At 47.7% G+C, this 20980-nt stretch overlaps 1 protein-coding gene across 8 annotated transcripts in view; it reads left to right on the plus strand.

Moving 5' to 3' along the window:
- CRB2 (crumbs cell polarity complex component 2) overlaps positions 1–20980 on the plus strand; it is a 63338-nt gene that overhangs the window by 30103 nt on the left and 12255 nt on the right. For 5 of the 8 annotated variants that reach the window (XR_012648380.1, XR_012648379.1, XM_075015659.1 and 2 more), the window contains 7 exons: positions 8094–9032; positions 9715–9747; positions 9835–10397; positions 12268–12433; positions 13139–14006; positions 17125–17241; positions 18316–18442. Coding sequence is in view for 5 of the 8 variants with exons in the window: in XM_075015659.1 (XP_074871760.1) it covers positions 8094–9032; positions 9715–9747; positions 9835–10397; positions 12268–12433; positions 13139–14006; positions 17125–17241; positions 18316–18442 (2813 nt within the window). In the remaining 3 variants the exon portion in view is untranslated. Of the gene's footprint in view, positions 1–8093; positions 9033–9714; positions 9748–9834; positions 10398–12267; positions 12434–13138; positions 14330–17124; positions 17242–18315; positions 18443–20980 lie in introns of those variants that run through there. The other 3 variants (XR_012648381.1, XM_075015661.1, XM_075015660.1) reach the window with 3 other exon arrangements.

The following is a 20980-nucleotide window of genomic DNA, read 5'->3' on the forward strand; positions in this document are numbered from 1 at the left end:
AGTGTGCTATTACATGAACCTTAGGACTTTACTGTTACTACTATGTAGTATTTCATGTGATGCATTGGAGAGATGAAATAATAATTAGTGAGCTAAAAGCTAGACTGATTTATCTGCTGTGCAGTCCCCGAGGTCAAAATTTAGGTTCAGAAGCTTTTTAGGTCCTGATCCTGCAGTTCATTGCACCCAAACAGACCCCCTATGCCTGTGTGCTGTGTAAGAGTTCTGCTGAAAGGTTCAAAGAAATGCCGGTTTTCAGATATCCCCCATTTAATTGTGTTGCAGAAGGGCACAGATCCTCATGAATACCCCATCAGTCTGTAGCCCCATCTAGGTAAGCTGAGACAACCAGTGAACCAAATTCAGTGATGAAGCCTGATCACATGCTACCAGAGGCATGTTGCACTGACACTTAAGAAGCACAGGGAGCGGATTGATGCTTGCAGCCATTGCAAAAGTGACTCTGAATCTTGCTAGCCACAAGCATAGAATGAAAGAAGCAAAAGCCATTTTTTTTTCTTCCATCATGTGAAAAGTTGATGTGAAGTGCTGTCCAGGCAGTGCACAACAGACAACTTTACTGGCCCTACATAGCCCACATACACTTGCCTGCCAACCATGGGCTTCTTTTCTTTTAACTAGTCCCATATATACAGATATAGCTCCCTTTGATAACAACTGCAGGATCAAGGCTTACTCTCGCTAGTTAACTATTCAAAATTGGTGCTTTCTAAGGCGGGACAACACCATATCTGCCAAAATTCCTGGACTCCACCAAATCCCAAGATATTGAGGAGATTCTGCCAGGTCTACAAGCAGTTATGGGGAAAGAGAGGTCCTATCAAAAGCCTGAAACCAGTATGGTCACCAGGCTTCAGGATATGACACACAGGAGGGCAGTGGTGATCAGGAATATTTATTGAGGGTGTGGCTAGCAAAAGCTGTTTGTTGACTGGAAAGGATATATTGGCACAGAGGCTGTGGCTGGGATAAGGACACTTGAAATAAGTTGAGTGGTCTTGGAGGGGTTTGTGGAAGCTGCTCCTTGGCGTTCAGAAACTTCCTTGACTCTTTTCCACTCTTTCCAGTTTTCTTCTGTTGAGGATAAGGGCTGCAGCAGCCTTTGCAATTGCAGAATGCTCATGCACAATGTGATGATGGGGCAAGTGGAGGAACAAAACTCTGGATGAGATTGTGAGCCCAATGACATCAATGGGGATTTTGCAGCACTACCATTGATTTCAGTGGGGCCAGGCTTTCACCTTCTGAGTCAGGGACACTCTACTTGTTGTTCCTTGATTGTTAGTCACTGGTAGATACTCAGCTTTTCTTTGTAATATAGAACTGGAAAAATCCTTAATTGGGCTCTAATTGTGCCATTCCTGTGTAGGCAAGTCAGTGTGGGGTAGCACAGGGTATGAGGAAGGTTTGGGGTCTGGCCTGTGATCTGCCATTGTCCGAGCTAATACTGTGGATCCTGTAGGGCATTGATGGAACGCACGGAGGAAGAATACGCTGTAGACACATTCTTCTTGTCAGCACTGACAGGAACCAGCTGGGGAGGTTTAGAGCAGAGCTGGATTAGATCTCACCACAGTGCGGGACTCTTTATATTGGCTGGTTTCTTTTCCAATCCCCTTTCTCCTGACTGGCATTGGGAGAGAGCTCACACACACCGGGTCCTTCTGCTACAGCCTTTCATTCTCCTCACCTCTCCCTACCCCACCCCTGACCTTTCTTCCATCCCTGTCACAAATGTCTGCAAGGAATCTGCAATGAAACCCATGGTGGTTGGCATCATCGTGGGTGGAATTTATCTCCTAGCAGGTAAAATCTGATATGGATGTCAGTGCAACTTGTGTGTGTGTGTGTGTAGGATTACAGCTCAGGTTGTGTTGTTAGAGATAGCATGTAACTTTGGTATGAGGGGCTAACAATTAACCAAAGAGAGGAAATCTTGTGTAAACAGGCACTTGGCTGTATTTTGTAAGGACCTGAAATTTTGTTTAGGGACTTTTATGTGTCAAGGTTTGAGATGCTGGCGGTGCCTGTGCTGAGTCTTTGCTGTAACACTTTCTTCCTTTTGCTGGGAGTGACCGAGGTTGGGATGTTGTTGCAGAGTTGGTGTCAGCTCTCACTTCACGCTTAGGTACACTTTGGAGTCACATGATATCTTTTGCACTTACTCTGTGAAATCTCAGCCTCTCTCTTTCAGCTGAAGGTTTTTGAAGTATAAAAAATTCCTTTACTGAAAAGTGTGGGACTTATTCTGCTCAAAATAAAAATGTGAGCACTTCCCCCTGCACCCCCTCCACAACCTATCCTCCCAGCAAAAGTGCAGGGTGGGAGAGCAGTCCAAACAGTGTGTTGCTATGGTAATGATGCAAACATAATTGTCATTGCAAGGCCTGGTTGTTGCAGCTCATTCTCTGTTTGATGTTGTATTGGAATAACAGGCACTCTAATTAGGATGCCCTGGGGAATGGCTGCTAGGAATGTAGGTGCCTGCTAGTTAGAAGGCAAGGCAGTGCTGGCTAGTAAAGATCACTGCACTGGCACAGTGCTTCCAGAATGTCAGGCTTACCCTCATTAATAGACAGGGCCAGTTAAGAGACCTCAGACTTTGGATATCTAGGCATGTGATTGCTACATGAGAATCTCTTGCTCTCTCTCTGTGTGTGTGTGTGTGTGTGTGTGTGAGAGAGAGAGAGAGAGAGAGAGAGAGAGACTGTCTGTCTGTCTTGCATGCATATGTGTGACAGGTATGATGCATACACTGTAGCTGTGTCGGTACCAGGGAACTAGAGAGAGAAGGTGGGAGAGAAAATACCTTGTATTGGGCCAACTTCTGTTGTGTGAGAGAGAAAAGATATTATTTCACTCACCTTGTCTCTCTAGGTGTGATATAACATTAGCATGTGTGATGAATTAGCTCTCAGTGGGTCTGTAGCACCGTCCAGCTGTCTTGGTGGGCTCTCCTGCTTTAGTAACCCTGGCACCTGTCAAACAAAACTATTTATCAGATACCATGAAAATGATGCTTTAGAAATACCTAAGAGGCTCACCTTTGGTCAGTCTTGAAAGACTTAGCTTTGCCATTTGAAAGCACTGGAAAGTGGCGACTTTCCAAGCTGGGTGAGTTTGTTTACAGTCTCTGATTAATGCCGTCATTACTGTACCTTGAACATTCTCAAATTAACCACAATAGTTTAAAACAGCGGTCAGTACCCGACACCTTTGGAAATCGGATTTCCAAATGGCTGCTTTCTCTTATGTTTGTTAGTTGGTCTTTATATTTAGAAGCTTTGTGATTTTTCTTAAATAATTAAGTAGAGCTATGCGATCAGAGTATATTTTACAGTATGCTGTCTTTCCCTTTATTATTTGTGTATATTTTTGTTGGCCTCAGCATGAAATGCTCAGAGCGAACACAGCACAATCTACAAGTGTAAAAAGTACCTGTTTTTGCAGAAGAGCTATCGCATGGAATTTAAGGTCTATTCTCATCACCTGAAATGAAACATTATGTGCTCATGGGTTACAGTGCTGCTCCTTTGAGGGTGCTATTGAAAGTTTTTTAAAACAAAATTTTTAAAATGTCCTTTCCAGTATAACTGCAAAGACACACAATCATCTCTTTTCTGGAGAAATCAGGGATATCAGGTACAAGTCCAGGAAATTGTCTGCATCTTTCTCTCTGCTGTAATGGCCCAAAGCAAAAAATCTTGCTATTTCCGGAGGGGGGTGATTTCCTTCTCTTTGCTGTTTTGCATTCCTGGCTGTATTAACATGAAATCATTCACAACCAAAGCATAAAACTCAGACTCTTGTGAGCTGCAGTTAACGTCTCGGAAGAAGTCTGCAAGGGAATGCTTTCCCCTGCAGCTGTGTTCTTTAAACCTGGCATCACAATCTGAAGGATGTTCAGAAATGATGCCATATTTATCGGCAGACAGAAGAGGATGACAGAGCCAGATCTCTGATGTGACAATGGATGGGGAGGATAGCTATGGCTGAGGGTGTAAACGCCAATAAGAGGGAGAGGATTTACTTAGAGTATGTGTGGAGGCAGAGTAGGGCCCATGGTAAGTAAGAGGGTACATTGGTTTCCAGGAAATATTTGCTTCCACCTTCTGTAGAGGTGTAGAAAGCTCTGGAATAGTCTGCTGTATCATATGGGACGTTTTTAAAACTAGACTGGCCAAATCCCTCCCCGCGTATTCCATTGGCCCTAGGGGGAGAGGATGGACCAAAATTGTTTCACAGGCCTTTCCTCTCTCCTGCCCGCACTAGTTTGCGAGCAGGTGTGATGACAATGGCCTGGTTTTCTTTTGTTCCTCTATCAAGAGCTGCCCCCCAAAGTTGGCAGCCAGCACTTCTCTCTCTGCATGTGTGCTGCTAGATCTGCCGACAAGGCAGGAGCAGCAGCCACCATCTATCAAAAGCTGTACTGGCAACTTCTCCTTCAACAAAACAGGCCAGAAATCAAAACATGGGTCCCGGGGGAGCACTCAGCATTTAATTAGCCACAAATGGGGGGGTTGCGCACTCACTGTGGGGATTAATTTGCCACCTGCTATGGAGAGCTCACACCAGAGGTGTCATTTGGGAGTCCAGCAAAGAGCACAAACAAGCTTTCCAGCTGCAGCTTTAATGGGAGGTGGTGGAGGTGGCCCTGGAGGGTCCCTTGTTCAGGGTTCCCAACTCCAAAGAGAGAGAGTGAGGTTGGGGAGGGGGGTGAGTTCTGCTTTCTCCCAGTGCTCTGCTTCTCAGAGACCAGCCCCCACTGCATCACTGTCTGCTGCCTGCAACACTAGTCTCTGCTGGCCACAGCTCTGGTAGCCACTGGGCAGACTTTTCCTAGCGGCACCCCTTGCAACTTGAAATCCTGTCCTGCTAGGTGTCAGCCATGCTGGGCCTAATCGTCATCTCTCTGTTTAATCAGCTGCCAGGCCTCCAGCCTGAAAGGTGCCTCTGCCAAATAATCTGAGTCAGACCTGAGGCCTCAGCAGGGTGCTGGTGCCCCACATCCTGGCCTGAGCCTGCACCATAAGCCTCACCAAACACAGCCCAGGGGCTTCTTCAAGCCTGGGGTTCTCCATTAGTGTGCTCTCTAATATTTCTCCACTGCAGCCTGCTTTGTGCTGGCTCATGCCACTCTGCTTCCCCACCCCAAAGTCAAGGGGAGGCAGGGTGTTTACCTGTCCCCAGAAGTGCTGTTTATACCTGTGGCCTTCTCAGAAGCAGTTCTGAATCTTCCAGCTGAGAAAGCTCACCTGCAGGGCAGAGATCACTGTTAAGATGCAGCATTTGTCTGCAGTTACAATGCCAAGCAGTTGCCCTAAGGCTTGTCTCAGCAAACACTGATTGGTAATGGTGGGCTAGCAGTGCTGGCTTGATGGTTACCACAGCATTGTACTTTCCATCCCTGCCGTGCCATTTTCCAGGGCTGTATAGTGTACACCCTGGGGCCCACAGGGAAGTATAGTTGAGAATGATATAGGTGATGGTAAATCTAAAGTTTGTTTGATTGGCACTTATTCAGCAGATGCTAAATGCTCAGTCTGAACGGCCACAGAGACATATTGAGGGAAGGCCCAGGGGATAGACTAACTCAGCTAGTTTGGGGAACCCTATGTGTTTTGAGGTTTATTACAAGGCATTTCTGGGGACTAGGTCTCTGAAGTGGTACATGGATTCAAGAAGCCCCATTTCATTGCTGAGATTAAGAGCATAAGAATGACCATACTGCATGAGCCCAAAGGTCCGTCCAGCCAACTGCGGGTTCTCTGGGGCTCAGCTGGGGAGCGCCAGCAGCTGCCGCTTCCCCAAGGCTCCAGTGGTGAGTGCAGGTAGCCGCCGCTTCCTGGGGCTCCAGTGGGGGGCGCTGGCAGCTGTCTCTTCCTACCGGGGCCCCGGGACCCTCATATTCATGAAAAATCAACATTCACAAGGGTTCTAAAAACTGAACCCTCGCAAATGTTGCAACCCTACTGTAATGTCTTTAGATGTGGATAATCCATGCTTGGCTTATCCATATGGCTGTCTGTGAAGATTAGTGGAAACCAGTGTTATGGGCTGGATGAACAGTATACTGGCAGCTAATCAGTCTGAAGGCATGATGATGGCAGAGCTTGTATTATCTCCTAGCCTCCCTACATTCTACTGGGATGTAGTCAGTGTCTGTAGGGAAAAGTACAAAGGCTTGTTGTCTTACTGACGTCAATAAGACTGTACAGCAGTGGTAGACAACTGTGACTTAAGGGCTATGTGCAGCCCATCGGGCTCCCGTGTGTGGTCTACGAGACCTTTTGCTAACTGTTGCCCTTGTGCAGGGTTGTCAGATTCTGTTGGTTTCTATGGCATTTGGGCGCCTTCTGCAGCCAGTCAAAGTGCTGCTACAGTTAGTTGGTATGACCTGCAAATTCTAGGTACACAAGTGCAGTTAATGTAGTTTTTCTATCTCCTACCCTATCCCAGGAGACGGTCCTGTTTACAACTATCAGCGATGCCAGCAGCCATCGTGGACCCAGGGGCAACACGGGAAGGGGACCCGGCTCCCTGCCCTGAAATGGGAGGGGTCAAGGTGGAGAGAGCAGGGGCTTTGGATAGTCAGCCCTTGCCCCCCAGCCCCAACGTTCCCTCAGAACTGCATGCATAGCAGCGGCACAGCACTCTGCGACATTTCAAAGGGCCCCAGAGCTGCAGCCTCCATCACTGCTACTTCTGGAGCTCTGCACCCCTTTGAAATGCCAGGCCTGTGTCCTCCTCTGTCCCCCCATCAGCGGGCCTGACAGCAATGATGCAGCCCGCTCCGATGAAGGAGGGCCGCTCGTGGCCCGCTTGTGCGTGTGGGTTGCCCATTGCTGCTGTACAGTGTTGAGTTTGTGCCTTTGGGGCATATATTTGTTTCTTATTTTGGTGATGAGTTGTGCTTCACGAGGGCTATGATCATGGCTGCCAAGGGTTGTTTTAGAAATTATTGGATTAACTCTTCCATTTTGTTTTCATTTACTCGCCTGAATAGGTGTGTATTGTGCCGCTCTGGGCATTAAATGAGAATGTAGTCTGGTTTTTTTTTTTTTTTTTTGTGTGTTCTGATGGATCTTTTTATTGTCTTAAAGGACAATGAAAAGTACAGAAAAGGTAAGTACCAAATACTGCATGTTCTTGAGGTTTTCAGTGGAATAGTGAAGTGGTGCAATTTTACAGCCCATCAAAGCTCAAGCCCAGACAGTACCACATGAGGATGAGGGTTATGGTATTAAAAATAGCACACATACAAGCAGAGGGAGGAGTGAGAGGAAGCCATAGGATGTGGGATTAAGAGGAATAGAAATCTGGCATTCCTTGAGCAGCCTGTATTTTTTATTAAAAATTCATTTAGAAGTGGGATCCAAATATTTTCATGTCATTAACTGATCTCTATGGCAATAGGCTAGTCTTTGGCTGGTTGCTGATTCAGACAGGTCCATATATCACAGTTATATTCTATGCATATGCCCACTCTTCAGTGTCTGTAAAGTTGTATACTTGGTGAACACTGTAGCCCCAAAAGCCAGTTGCTCCTTGCTGGCCTGATGGTGGCTTCGCTGCATGGCACTGGCCCAAGAAACTTGGTCCACTGGGGGCTGATGTTATCACCAGTTCGCTGTTTTGGTAGAGGGAGCCTCAGTCACATAAGAATGGCCATACTAGGTCAGACTGAAAATCCATCTAGCCCAGTATCCTGCTTTCCAACATTGGCTAATGCCAGGTGCCCCAAAAGAATGACGAGAACAGGTAATCATCAAGTGATCCATCTCATCTCTGCCCATCCTCACTAACAGCCATTGAACTTGTCTATTTTTTTTTTGCCGTTATAGCTTCTCCCTTCTCAACCTCCTCTGGCAGGGAGTTCCACAGGCTGACTGTGCATTGTGTGAACACTTCCTTTTGTTTTAAAGCTGCTGCCTATTCATTTCATTTGGTGACCTCTAGCTCTTGTATTGAGAGAGAGAGAGAGAGAGAGAGACTAAATAACACTCCTGTAGTCACACCTGTCATGATGTTATAGACCTCTATCATTCCCCCTTTCTTACTGTGTTTCCTAGGTGTGGAATGTGCTGTCAACATCGATGAGTGCAAGGATGGTCCCTGCGAGAACGGAGCTACCTGTGAGGATTCCATTGCTGACTACTTCTGCCACTGTGCCCCTAGTCAGGATGGTCTTCTGTGGGGAGGGAAGAACTGCTCAGTGGCTCTTACTGGGTGCCAGACACATGACTGCCAAAATGAGGCCTTGTGCATCCCCACTTACCAAGCTGAGACCCACAGCCACTTTTGCCAGTGCCAGCCTGGCTTTCATGATGCCACATGCTCAACGCCAACAACATTTTCCTTCAGTTCCCGAGGGTATCTCCTTATCGACATGGCCATAAATAATAATCGGAGCAGGAGGGATGTGGCCACAGTATCTCTCCGGTTCCAAACCACCTTGCCTAATGCCATCCTCTTCTACCGAGGTGATGAGGCAGAGTACCTGTTTCTGGAGCTCTCTGATGGTGTGCTGCATGTGGGGCTGAGAAGAGATGAGGCTCAATCGTCTTTGGCTTTGAAGGGTCTGAGGGTTGATGATGGCCATTGGCACAAAGCTGAGGTTCTTCTGTGGGAGTCTCTGGAGTTAAAACTCTGGCATGAGGCTTGTGACACAGGAGTCTGCCTGCAAGACTTTCAAACAGGAGACAGTGCCGCTTCTCTCTCCCCTTCATTCCTAAAAACGTATGTTGGGGGAGTTGACAGAGACTCAATGGCCAACAACACATGGAGCCAGGAGGGTTTCATTGGCTGCCTGGAGGACCTGGAGATTGATTATCAGGCTATTCTTCCCTCTGATATCCCCAACGATGAATCCTCCCCAGTGGAGCTGGGTTGCAACAGGACAGAATGGTGCCACTCCCAGCCTTGTTCTCAGAGAGGCCAGTGTGTAGACCTCTGGGCAAGCTTTAGGTGTGACTGCTCTAGGCCTTACCAGGGCCAGATTTGTTCACATGGTAAGTGCCAAATGATGGCATCTGCCAACTCCTTTGGTGTTGAGCCATCTAGAGACCTAGAGGAGACTCTGACTTTGGAAGCACCAGCATTTTCTGCTTAACCAGAGTCAGATGTGAAACTGAACCCTCTGTAAATGGGTTTTCTGTCACACCCTCTGTATGTTGTGACTAAGCAGATCTGACCTCTGATAGAATGATTAGGAGTTACATGGTGTAAACAGTGCAGCCAGAGCCAGATGCTTTAACCTCTTGGCACTGGAGCACAGCAATTGCAAAAGGGTAGTGAAGTCATTTCACTAAGAAAAACTGTTACTTGCCTGTCTCAAGTTCAAGGTGAGAAAAGAACGTGTTGTATTTGTAGATAAAATGCTCAGTGTTAAAGGTAATCGTGTTTTAGTGGAAATCTGAGCTGAGATGCTCCCTGATGCATTTTCACAGTCCTGCAGGGCTTGCATGAATACTGTTGTCAGTTTCTGGTTTCACTCACATGATATAAATGGAACAAGTACAAAAGCATCTCTGATACTGTGGGGCCTGGGCATATGTCGTGCATCGGGGTCATGCTACATTTTCCTTTCTTGGTTGTGCCACGCGTGCCTGAGTTACACCGAGAGGCAGAAGAAACACTCACAGGCTTTCTGTGAATAGTTCATACCAAGTGTTTGGCACTTGTTTTTCCCAGGTTCTAGGAGCAGTGATACACAGGTGACAGCAGGTTAGTAAGAGAAGTCGTGCAATTCATTCCTAGCCACCTGCTTTGCCATGCCTTACAGAAATCGTGTGTGTTTCCTTTCCCTTTCAGAGTACCCAGCAGGAACTTTTGGCCTGGAGGATTCCTCCAGCTTCGCTTCCTTCACAATTGTCAATAACCCTGGTACAAACTTCAACATCTCCTTCTTTATCCGAACTCGGAAGCCAAGTGGCCTCGTGTTGCAGATCAGCAATGGGACTGAGCCTTGCCTCACTGTGTATCTGAAGAACGGGCAGCTCCAGATAGCCTCCCTCTCCACAAACACTGTGACTTTCTCAGAAAACCTGTCTGATGGGAGGAGGTACCTGGTAACTCTCGCCTTCCATGGAGGAGTTGTTTTTGCCACCCATTCAGACAGAGATGTGGTGCTAGGGCACCTGGCAGTGATTCCTCTCGTAGCTGGTTTTGAGGTGTATGTGGGTGGACTTCCTCACCAAGACCATGTGAGTACATGGGGAGGCTATTTTAAGGGCTGCCTACAAGACGTCCAGCTCAACAACTACCGAATGGAGTTCTTTCCTACTGAGGCTGAGAGCTACAGTCAGCCACAAAAGGTGTATATGGGACAAACCACTAACCTCACACAGGGCTGCATCTCTGATGACACCTGCAAGGTAGGGACTTGCTGTTCTCTGCACATGTACATGGTTGTTCATTACAAGCAAGGTGTCCACATCTGTTTGGCCATTTCACGCCTGTGATTTTTTTTTGGGAAGACTTGAGTGTTTAAGTGTTGAAGGAGAAAATCCACAGCCCCCCAGACACACCATATCCACTTCACATACTTCTACCTACACTTCTTCCAGAGCTGACGTCCACACCAATGCAGACACTATCCCCAAACCTCCTCCATCCTGCTGGCATACTGAGCACTTCACACCCAATCCCTGCACCCCAATCAGCACAACTCTACCAACGTGCACCATCTCCTTGAACCTTTTTAGCTCCCTATCCTCAAGGTGCACTTCCACTTCCAGCCCATGGTGCACCATCACTTTAACAATATCTTTCTCTATGGTCAGGGGAGTCAGGATATAGCTGGTGTGGGACCCATCTCTCCCTCTTGCTGCATGTGATGGGCACTAGCCTGTGCTTACATTGCTGCTTCTTGCAGCTCTGCTTGCCTTTCTTGCACCTGCTACATGGAATTATTGCCACTTCTCTCTCTCCTCTGCTTCTTCTGATGGGAGCATCACCCGGGAAGCAGCTGCTTGCATTGTATTCAGGGACTTCTGCAACTTGCCTCCTATGTTTCTCAAGCTTCCTTCTGTGCCTCACAGTTTTGTTTTCACCTGCACCTGTGAACTCCAGCAAAGTTATTTTAGTTGGTTATAATTAGCCACTCTTTGCACAGCACTTTGGGAAGGGAATGCGCGATTGAGGTGCTAAGGGTTATTATTATGAAGTGCTGTGTTCAGATGCCACTGAACATCAATGCTTCAATTAAAGGAGTTCTAATGGAACCTGCAGGGATTGGCACCTTCTCTATTTGTTTTAAATGAATTAGAATTGGCCTTTAGCTCATGATGACTATTCTCAACTGCATGTAATTAATCAGCAATTACCTAGCACCATGAGGTTTCCTGCTCCACCAATAGCCAATGTTTCCTTGCAATCTTCATGCTACGGAAGGACTGGGCAGCAAAGGAAAGGCTGTGTGAGAAGAGAAGGAGCTAATTTCCTCTGAGAGGTGTAGTATGGAACATGTCTTGCCTCTGTTTATGTGTGACTTGTAGCCATGAGTTCATCCAGGTCCTGTTCCCTGTCGCTTTTCTCATCTTTGCTCCTTAGTGCATTTATTTCACAGGGCAACTTTTTAAAACCAAGAACTGTATCTGTTTGTAGGAGTCAGGCTATGGAGAGCCCTCCCTGAGCTGGACAGATGTTTGCTCTGATTTGAATACACAAATAGCATGTTAAAAATGATGCCTATTGAAAGGGCCCTGGTAGGTGACCTACACCACAGTCCATAACAAAAACACATACAGCAGATTAGAGCAGTTTCTCCCCATTTCCCCAGTAACTAAACACACACAGTTTCCTTGTGTCAGACCCAACATGCTCCCTCCCTCCCAGAAACCCATAGCACATTGTGCTTGTACCATCTCCAAACACCTCATCAGGTAGATGAGATTTGCAACATCACCTGAAGGTCAGCAAATTCAGGATATTTTGCATCAAAGGAGGGAGCGTATTCTAAAGTTACGAGACCCCCTGAGGCCACCAGCTCTATAGAACCTATCTGAGGAAACTCATTTTTGAGTTGTCGTGGCTGTGGCAAGGTATAGGAGTGTGGGGGGAGGGGTGTGTTTCAGAGGATGTTTCTGTGGTCCTTAGCTCATTGTGTTTATCAGTTTTACTGTAATTCAAACACCACTTATGCAAGGTTTGAATGTTACATTTCTCTCCATCAAACTCCTCCTCCTCCCCCCGCCCCAAACATGAGCCATCCTCCTCCTAAATATAAGCTCTGCTTCTTTTTAGTCTGGGCCATGTCACAATGGTGGCACCTGCACAATCACTTGGAATGACTTCAGTTGCAGTTGTCCGGCAACCTTCACTGGGGGAACTTGTGAGGAGAGAGTGTGGTGTGCAAGTGACCCTTGTCCCACAGCCACCACCTGCGTGAATGTTCCAGCAGGATACGTGTGTAAGTGCTGCCCTCCTGTTTATGTGCAGGAAATGCTTTAAAGATGACTCCCTTTAATACAGCACCATGTCTGTTTATCATTGCCCTTGACATAACTGTCTGAAGCAGTTGGGAACCTAAAGGAAAGCAGAGAGGAGCTTAGCTCAGCAAACTAAGAATGTTGCATGCTGTGTGCTGTCTCAGGTCTGTGCTCCAAGTGGATTTGTCACCTAGAACATAATCATGATGAGATGGTGCAGCAGCCTTCTCTTTGCTACTTTAACTTTCACCCTCATAAGGAAGAGAGAGATTTGTCCATTTCTGGCACGGATTATAACGACACTAAGGTGCAATCAGTGTAAGAATCTGCCCTTTTCGCTTCATGTCCTGCTAGTTTGGGAACTTCAGGCTATTTTTGCAGAGCTGGACTCTTACACTTGTGTATGAAGCAACTTCTGAGTTTACACTAGGAGATAACCACAGCAGCAAGGTGGAGGTGGCCAGTTAGATCATTTAGTGGCCTCATGGGAGATTTTCTAGCTAGGAGGCCAGTCATAGCTAAGACCTAAGCGCCTGAGTGCCACCAGCTGCTCAGGCTTTAGAGATGACATGCAAATTCCACAGCTTCCCAGGCTACTAATGAGGCAGGAGTTTGCCATGTGGCCTTGTCAGTCATGACACTTAATGTCCCTCCGATCCCTAATCCATTCTTCCTTTTAATTTCAGGTTTGGCCAATGCAACCTTTCATGGCAATGCTTCCATTGAATTCACTGCCAATGGCTCAGTCACGAGAGCTCTCACCAGCCTCCACCTCGATTTCAAAACCAGGGACGAAGATGCCGTTTTGCTTTGGGCCACAGAAGAGGTGGACTCCCTCCAAATTGCCATTCAGAACTCTACTCTGTCTGTGGCTATCAGAAGTGGGAACGTCATTGAGGGGGCCGGCTACCTTAGCCAGACACCCATCACGGATGGCTCTTGGCACAGGGTCTCGCTGTCTATGGAAGAGCCCTCGGTGCTGTCTTCAAGATGGCTAGTTCATTTGGATGGATCTGTAAATGGGACTCTGCAGGGGAATGCTGGGAACCTGGACTTCTTAAAGAACAATGCACTGATTGTTCTAGCTGAGAACTTCACTGGCTGCCTTGGACATGTCAGCATAGGGGGTGTTTATCTGCCATTCACTGGCGATCTTGCTTACCCTCAGCCTGAGCAGTTTCTGCAGTCCAGCAGTGGGCATGTCCAGCTGGGCTGCACCGGGGCTGATGTGTGCGCCTCAAGCCCTTGCCTCCACGCAAGCACTTGTGAGGACTTGTTTAACTCCTTCCGGTGCGTCTGCAGCGCCGGATGGGAGGGGCCCCTGTGCGAGTCGAACATCAATGACTGCCAGTCCAGCCCATGTGTCTATGGGGACTGCGTGGACTCGGTGGCAGATTTTCAGTGCGACTGCTACCGGGGCTACATTGGGAAGAAGTGCCACATCAACGTGGATGACTGTGTGCGGCACCAGTGCTTAAATGGCGGAACCTGCATCGATGGTGTTTACGGCTACTCCTGCAAGTGCCCAGCTCAGCACTCCGGACCACGCTGCGAGTAAGCATCCTCCTGGGTTTGCCAGTGAGGCTGTGGATAAAGTAGCTTCCAAACATCTTGGATTTTACCATAGCAAGAGCCTTAAAACTATTCTGGTGCTGGAAGGTCAATGAGAGCTGAGACATACTGCAAGTCTGTGACGGGCAGGTGTCTAGAAGACATGGCATATTTTGCTTATTATAGCCCTGATCCTGCAGGGTGCTTATTGCCATTTGGAAAGTGTTAGGAAACCTCCAGCCCCGTTGAAGGCTGCACAGCATCTTGCAACTACAGGGGCCCTTCTTCAATAGTGACAGCTACATCATCAATTGCACTGCCATGTGGTAAAGTCCATTTATCAGGCACATCTTCCCACCTCACCAACATCTGTCCACACAGCCACCCCTTGCAGGACTTATTCCAGCATTCCAGGTCTCTGAGCATGTTCAGACAGCTGTCTGTAGAGGAAACCAACAAGAACAGTCTGCTAGGGAAAGTTTTCTTTCCTTCTTCAAAAAGCAAAGTCACCCACTCCACCTTCTAGTGCCATGGGTCCAAGGCTCAGGACAGGTAGCATTCAGTGAGGCAGCTGGGACAGGTTCTAAACCAGGGGTCTGTGACCAATATAGGGGGAAGAGTCATTTTCCAAATTCAGTTAGAATCAGTACTTCAAGCGCTGCAATGCATGTGATTATGAGATGATCCTTCATAAGTAACATCAAACTGTACTTTTTCTGTAAGCCCTGTTTTAAAACAGCATGCCCACAATGATTTGTGCCCGTTAGAACGTTGTTACCCGCGGCCCCAGGTTTAACCCACCTCAGCCGCTCTACTCCAACCTAAACCCGGATCTTACTTGCCTAACCTCTGCTCTTCCCCCACATGTGCTCTGGGTCCCCCTGCCTTGGGTCCCCCACAAACTTCTCAGGCCACTCCCCACCCAGCAGTGCTGGGGCTGGACTCAACAGGTCCCAGGGCTGGCAGGGGGGAGCTGGGCTGGGTCTTTGGGGAGCTGCTCTTGCACCACCAGACGCAGCTCCAGGCTCTGGTGCCTGCTGCAGAGCGAGGAGGAGCTGGGGGGCACTGCACTGCCCAGGAGGTGGCACTGGCTCCACAGGGAGGGAAGGCAGACCCCCACCCCAAACCTCAGCGCAGCTGGGCAGCAATGGCAGGGGCTGGTGTGTCTGCAGCGCTCCAGCAGGGGCAGACTTGGCCCCCCCCCCGCCCCCCCCCAATGCAGCGTGGGCAGCTCCCAGCCTTATACTACCCCCACTGAAATAATGGAACATTCTTTCAGTGGAGGCAGTGCAGGGAGCTGCAAGCAGAGTCAGCAGCAGCAGTGCCTGGAGCTGCAAGTGGCTGCTAGCCACACGCAGTTCTGGAGCCGCAGGTTGCTGACCCCGCTCTAGACTCATAGACCTGGAGGTGTGGAATGGACCTCAAAAGGTCGCAGAGTCCAGCCACATGAATGGAGGCAGGACAAAGTGCAGCTAGATGGGCCCTGTTGGGTGAGGTCCAGTCTCTTTCTTAACCAACCCACTCCTCAGTGAGGGGGATTCCACAGCCTGAGAGGCCTTTACCAGAGCTTGTCTACCCTTATAAAGTGTCTCTTCTTAGCTCCCTTGCTGCAGATTAAACCCATTGTTCTGTTCGTACCGCCAGTGGTCATGGACAGCAGTTGGTCACTGTCCTGTTCATAACAGCTCTTAACATACAGGAGGTCTGTTCTTAATCCACCCGCTGTTTTTCTCCAGACTGTGTGCGCCCTGTTTTTATCTACCCTGTCCACTGGACTCGTCATTCTCCTGCCTTTTCCCTAAAGTGCAGTGCTCAGAATTGGATGCCATGCTCCACATCTGAGCCTAGCCACCCAGAGCTGGACACCTGCCGTCTCGTTCAACACGCCTGTTACACACCTGAAATAGTAATAGCCTGTTTGGCAATCACACCACATTGCTGACTCTTACTTGTGACTCACTGTAGCATCCAGAACCATTGCCAGCAGTGTCACCTCTTTGGCAGCATTTCCCCAGTTTGTAGTCTTGTAATAGTCTGGAATGTTAGAACATGTGCCATGGGAGGTGGAGTCACACGCACTGGTGAGGGAGTCTTAGTTGCGCAGAGAAGCGTTTTTCACAGGGCTATTGCCACCATGAGCATGTGTGTGCCTTACAGGGAGCTTACATACAGAATTTCACTGTTTGTTTGCATGTTTTTACCTCTGTGCATCTCAAATAGGTTTCTCCAGCGTACTGAACACTATTCTGCTCCTTGAAACACAGCAGTATCTATAGTAAAGACAATGATCAGCCTGCTAGAAAGAGCATGGTACTTATGCATGGCCCTTGGTGACTCTAAAGGGTGTGGTGTATTATTTTTCTGTAGCTGACTTTTTTTTTTAATGGACGATGCAAGCAGCTCCTGCATTTGAGGCATCCCAAGAGCCTTTGACTCCAATTTAATCTGCCAGCTGAGCCTGCAGCTGGGAGAACACAGCATGCACTTTTGGAGCAGACAGCAAATGTTGGTAGGGTAGCTAGATTCCAGGATTTTTTAAAGAAGCAAAAGCATGGTTCTTATGAATAAAAGAACTGGGGGGAGGGGAACCCCACATGTTAGGGACACAAGATAGTAAAGCACTGAGACTTGGTAAACAAGTGCACACTTTAGGTCACGGCTACATCAGGATTCCTATAAATGTCACTCCATTACTACTGCAGCATGACTGGGAGTAGTACTAGTGGGCATGCACGTGAAAGCAGTTTGCAAGCCTTTTAACCCCGCTGCTAGACCTGCGAGGAGGAGGGCGTGACCCATGGGGGAGCGGTGCTTTGGCTCCACTTGGTCTCCCGACTTTGCCATCCCCAGTAGAACTGCTTCAGCGTTAGCACGAATGGGAAGTTTTGGGGCGGGGTGGGACGCCTAATGCGGCTCCAGCGTAGGCGTATTAGCATAGGTTTGCCAAAGCTGAGCCCACGATTCAAGCCTGGATGTACTTGACTGATCTGTGATTTTTTCCAGCTTGCTGGTCAGGAACAGATCCTGCCCATCCGCCAGCTTACTAGTGTGCTGCTCACTGTAGCAGCTGGCAGCCCTTTGACTAGGACAGTTCTAATATGTGTGGTTGTGGTTTTGCCAGATGGCCCTTCCCACCTCAACAGTGCGGCAAAAACTTCACCTGTCTGAATGGAGGCAAATGTACCAGCGGGACCTGGGGCGCCAACTGCACCTGCAAGCCAGGCTTCGCTGGAAGGACGTAAGAAGGGCCATGCCCTGGTGCTGCCTCACTTGCAGAGGACGCCAACAGCAAAGGGTCACGTTTCCCAAAACCCAGCCTGGTGGAGCAGGATGGCAATTACTTTTCCTCAGTTACTTGCCCCCCGCCCCCTTTGCCACAGTAGTGAAATGATTACTCCTAAGTGTTCACCCAGCCACACTATAGAAGAGGCAGTACAGCGCTTAGCAATGCTGTGCTGCGCCGTCGCCTTTGTAAAAAGCCATGTTTCATGTGCTGTAGTAGTAAGAGCCAGCACACAGGAAGTGCTAACAGTGATGTAAGCTCAGGTGTACACAGTGATACTGACTGCTGTGCCAGAGGAGGAAACCCAGTGTGGGCCACCCAAACCTAAACCTCACCATGTCACACCTGGAACTGCAAACACTTGTTTACGTCTGTCCACCCTCCCTCCCACCCCCCCCCCCCCCCCAGCTTTTTAAATGCTGCCCTCAATGGCCCCTCACCTCATGGAGTTCAGTGCTCAGCCGAGAGTGCCACTGGCTTTGGCTCAGCTTGCACTAGTGGCCAGAACTTAGGATGAATATTTTTCATCCTTTTTTGCCTTCAGAAGTAATTACTGTGAGGTGCTAGTGACTGTCCACCGGGGATACTTGTACCCCTGGAAGTAGGCCAAGCTCTTCGGGGGGGGCACATCACCTTATCTAGCTACTTGCCTAGTTTTGCAATATGGTGCTTGAAAGGCACTAGTGAAATCAGTACAAACGTAAATTTCATACAGGCAATGGCTTGTTTCCACTGCTTGTTGTATTATCTGGGGGCTGCAATTTGCAATGACGTGGTAAAAATGAGGCAGTAAGCCTCTTCCAATAATGGGGCTGTGGCACTTTTACATTGTTGTTTCTGAGTTTAGCAGCAAGGTAGACCTTGGCTGTGCCGCCAGATCAGATCAGCTTCCTGAGAGGAATATGGTCACCTGGAAAGGGTGGAAGCCCCTGCTCTAGCTGCTTGTCACCAAAAGACAATTCTCTAGGCTTAAAGTGCATCTTGGAGCGCATTAGCTCAGTTAATGCTAATACCTTTCTTTCTCTCCAGCTGTCAAATTAACATCAATGAGTGTGATCCAAACCCGTGCCAGAATGGAGGGACGTGCCAAGATGCTGTGAACAAGTACGAGTGTTTGTGCAGCGCCAGCTATACTGGGGAGCGCTGTGACATTGATGTAAGCAGATCCTTTCCCCCTCTTCGGCACTTAGGTTGTGAGGAGCAGGGGAGGCTGTTTGGCCAGTGTGAGGCAGATATGTTTCATATTCCTTCATGAATTCAGTTAAGGGAAAGTCAACCCACAAACACGGGAGAGGATGAATATTACACTCCAGGGTCTTAGTTTTCCAGCACTTTAAATAAACATAGCACATACTTTTCTAACTCTGTGCTGGCTGCTGTTGAATGCAGACACCATAGCTGTCATTTGTTACACCATCCTCTGGGCAGCAACCAGAACCCCTGCAGTTGGCCCCAAAAAGGGAGGATTGGTATGAAGTCTGTTGTTGATGCATCTGCTTTGCTGTAACTACTGCTGCACATGGTAACCCAAAATCTTAATTACAGCTATTCAGAAAGGAAAAGAAGGAAACCAAATTACGGTTAAAGTAAAATGGACCTACCGTTTGAACCTTTAGTTCAGCAGTCTCTCGTCCAGCAACATCCACAATCTGGCATGATTTTTAGCTAGCTGGACGACCACTTCGTGGTCAATTTTTCTGGGGTCCCATAGAGTTTGTTTACATCCATCAGTCCTGGCTCCTAGGGGTCTGTGCTATTATTTAACTGTAATTTACCCCAAATGTATTCTAAGAGCCCACTATGCAGTGGAAGTGTTGGTAATGCTGCTAGACAATATTAACCTCCCATGGTTCAGCAAATTCTCTCATTTGGTGCCAGTTAGGTCCCGCTGATGCCAGGCTAGAGAGGTTCAGCCTGTACTTAGTAGCCAAGTTCATGTGCATAAACCTTCAGACTATACATATTGTATTCTTTGTACATATTCCAAAATCCACTTCAGTTTGTTCTGGGGTAGTTAATACATCTAACAAGCCTTGAAATGGAAAATTACTGCCATCTGCATTAAAATTGGAAATGTCTGAGTAATAGAAATCAAGTAAAATTCCAGGAGAGCCAAACATGTTAGATTCAAAGGAACAGTGAACTCAGTTCTTTGATCTGGTGTATTCTAGCAGTACCCTAGCATTTGAAAGGGATTTTACCAAGCCATTCAGTAGTAGCTGGCTGCTTATTCAAAAGTTAGCCTCATGCTCCATGGGAAAAGCTTTTTAAACAGTTGGATTCTAGGGTCTCACAGGTGTATCCAGGCTATAGAACAAGGCATTGTTATTAGATGAATGCCTCTGGCACGATTATCAGTGCACTGATTGCCAATAATGACAGCAGAGACACACATAAGAGCCTGGCAACTTACGAACATGTACCACTGAAATGGATCATATAAGACAGAATATAAGGCAACTTTTCACATGGTATTTCTACCACCCCTCACGCTCCCGCCCACCAAACTGTTTTCTGGAGACTGGAATTTCAGCAGGCATTTTAACTCATGTGACGGGGTTAAAGAGCAATCATTTTCCCTCCTAAGAGCATTTGCTTGGTTGAGCTGAATGTGCCTGAAACCTGCATGAAGGAATTAGATAAACTCAAAGGTAAATGTGATTAAAATAAAAAGCACCCTGCTGCACTGAAGCCAATTCTCTTCCTAAACCCATAGCGAGAGCATGATGGACAGTCTTCATTAAGCCTTGTTGTTTCTATCAAAATAACTAAGGGATGGGAGAGCAAAGCTTGGATCTTGCCTTAACAAACTAGCGGTAAGGTAGATTCATGCTCTTTTCTGGTTCAGCAGCCATTTGAATGGGTAAATCATTTTGTCTGGAACTGGGGAATGTACTACCCCACAATGCATGGATCGTTGTCTAGCAGGCAGAGCACGTGTGCCAGGGCAGGGTTCACTGCTGTTGCTGTTTCTGATTTTGGGAAACTACATTGCACGTGCTACAATGTAGTCACACTTCCATTTCCTGTTTGCATGCACAAACCCCCTTTCACATACCCCAAGACCTCACCTCTGTCGCAGGGCACTTCTGCTGAAGTTTTTGTCTTTTTTGCTATCATTACCCTGCGATGTGCTTCTCCTTTTCCTTTGAGTTAGTGTCTGTAAACTTTATACTGTTTGGGGTAGTGGTGGTGGAGCCTGGAGCTATGCTATGGGGAAGGACATATGCTGGGCTGATATAGTAGATTGGTGTGGAGCTAGTCTACAGAAACTAAGCCACGCCACACTGGACGGAAAGATGGAAGAAAATAGTGAGGGAGGCATTGGACACCAACAGGAGCTGAGCCCGTGGTTGATGGTGATGTGCTGTGCCTGTTCTCCAACCAATAGTATGTCTGTTCTCTAGCTAAACCACATACAACAGTGACATTTATATAGCTGGGCAAGGAGCCCTTTAAAGGCGTAGGCTCCAACAACAGGGAGGTTTGCATTCTTGAGCTAGAGTCGCATGGATGGAGTGCCAATGTTTGACTAATCTGCATGCCATACTAAATTAAGCCTAATTCCTGTCGCAGTGATTAACTTCAGCTCACTTTGGAGAATGCTGTAGGAAACTGTTTATTTAAAGGAACAACATCAATTAGAAATAGAGTCAAAAGTACATCCAGGTCTTATGTGCGCACGCATGCATGC

This window comes from Carettochelys insculpta, chromosome 21 (assembly GCF_033958435.1).
Source record: "Carettochelys insculpta isolate YL-2023 chromosome 21, ASM3395843v1, whole genome shotgun sequence".
Taxonomy (NCBI): domain Eukaryota; kingdom Metazoa; phylum Chordata; order Testudines; family Carettochelyidae; genus Carettochelys; species Carettochelys insculpta.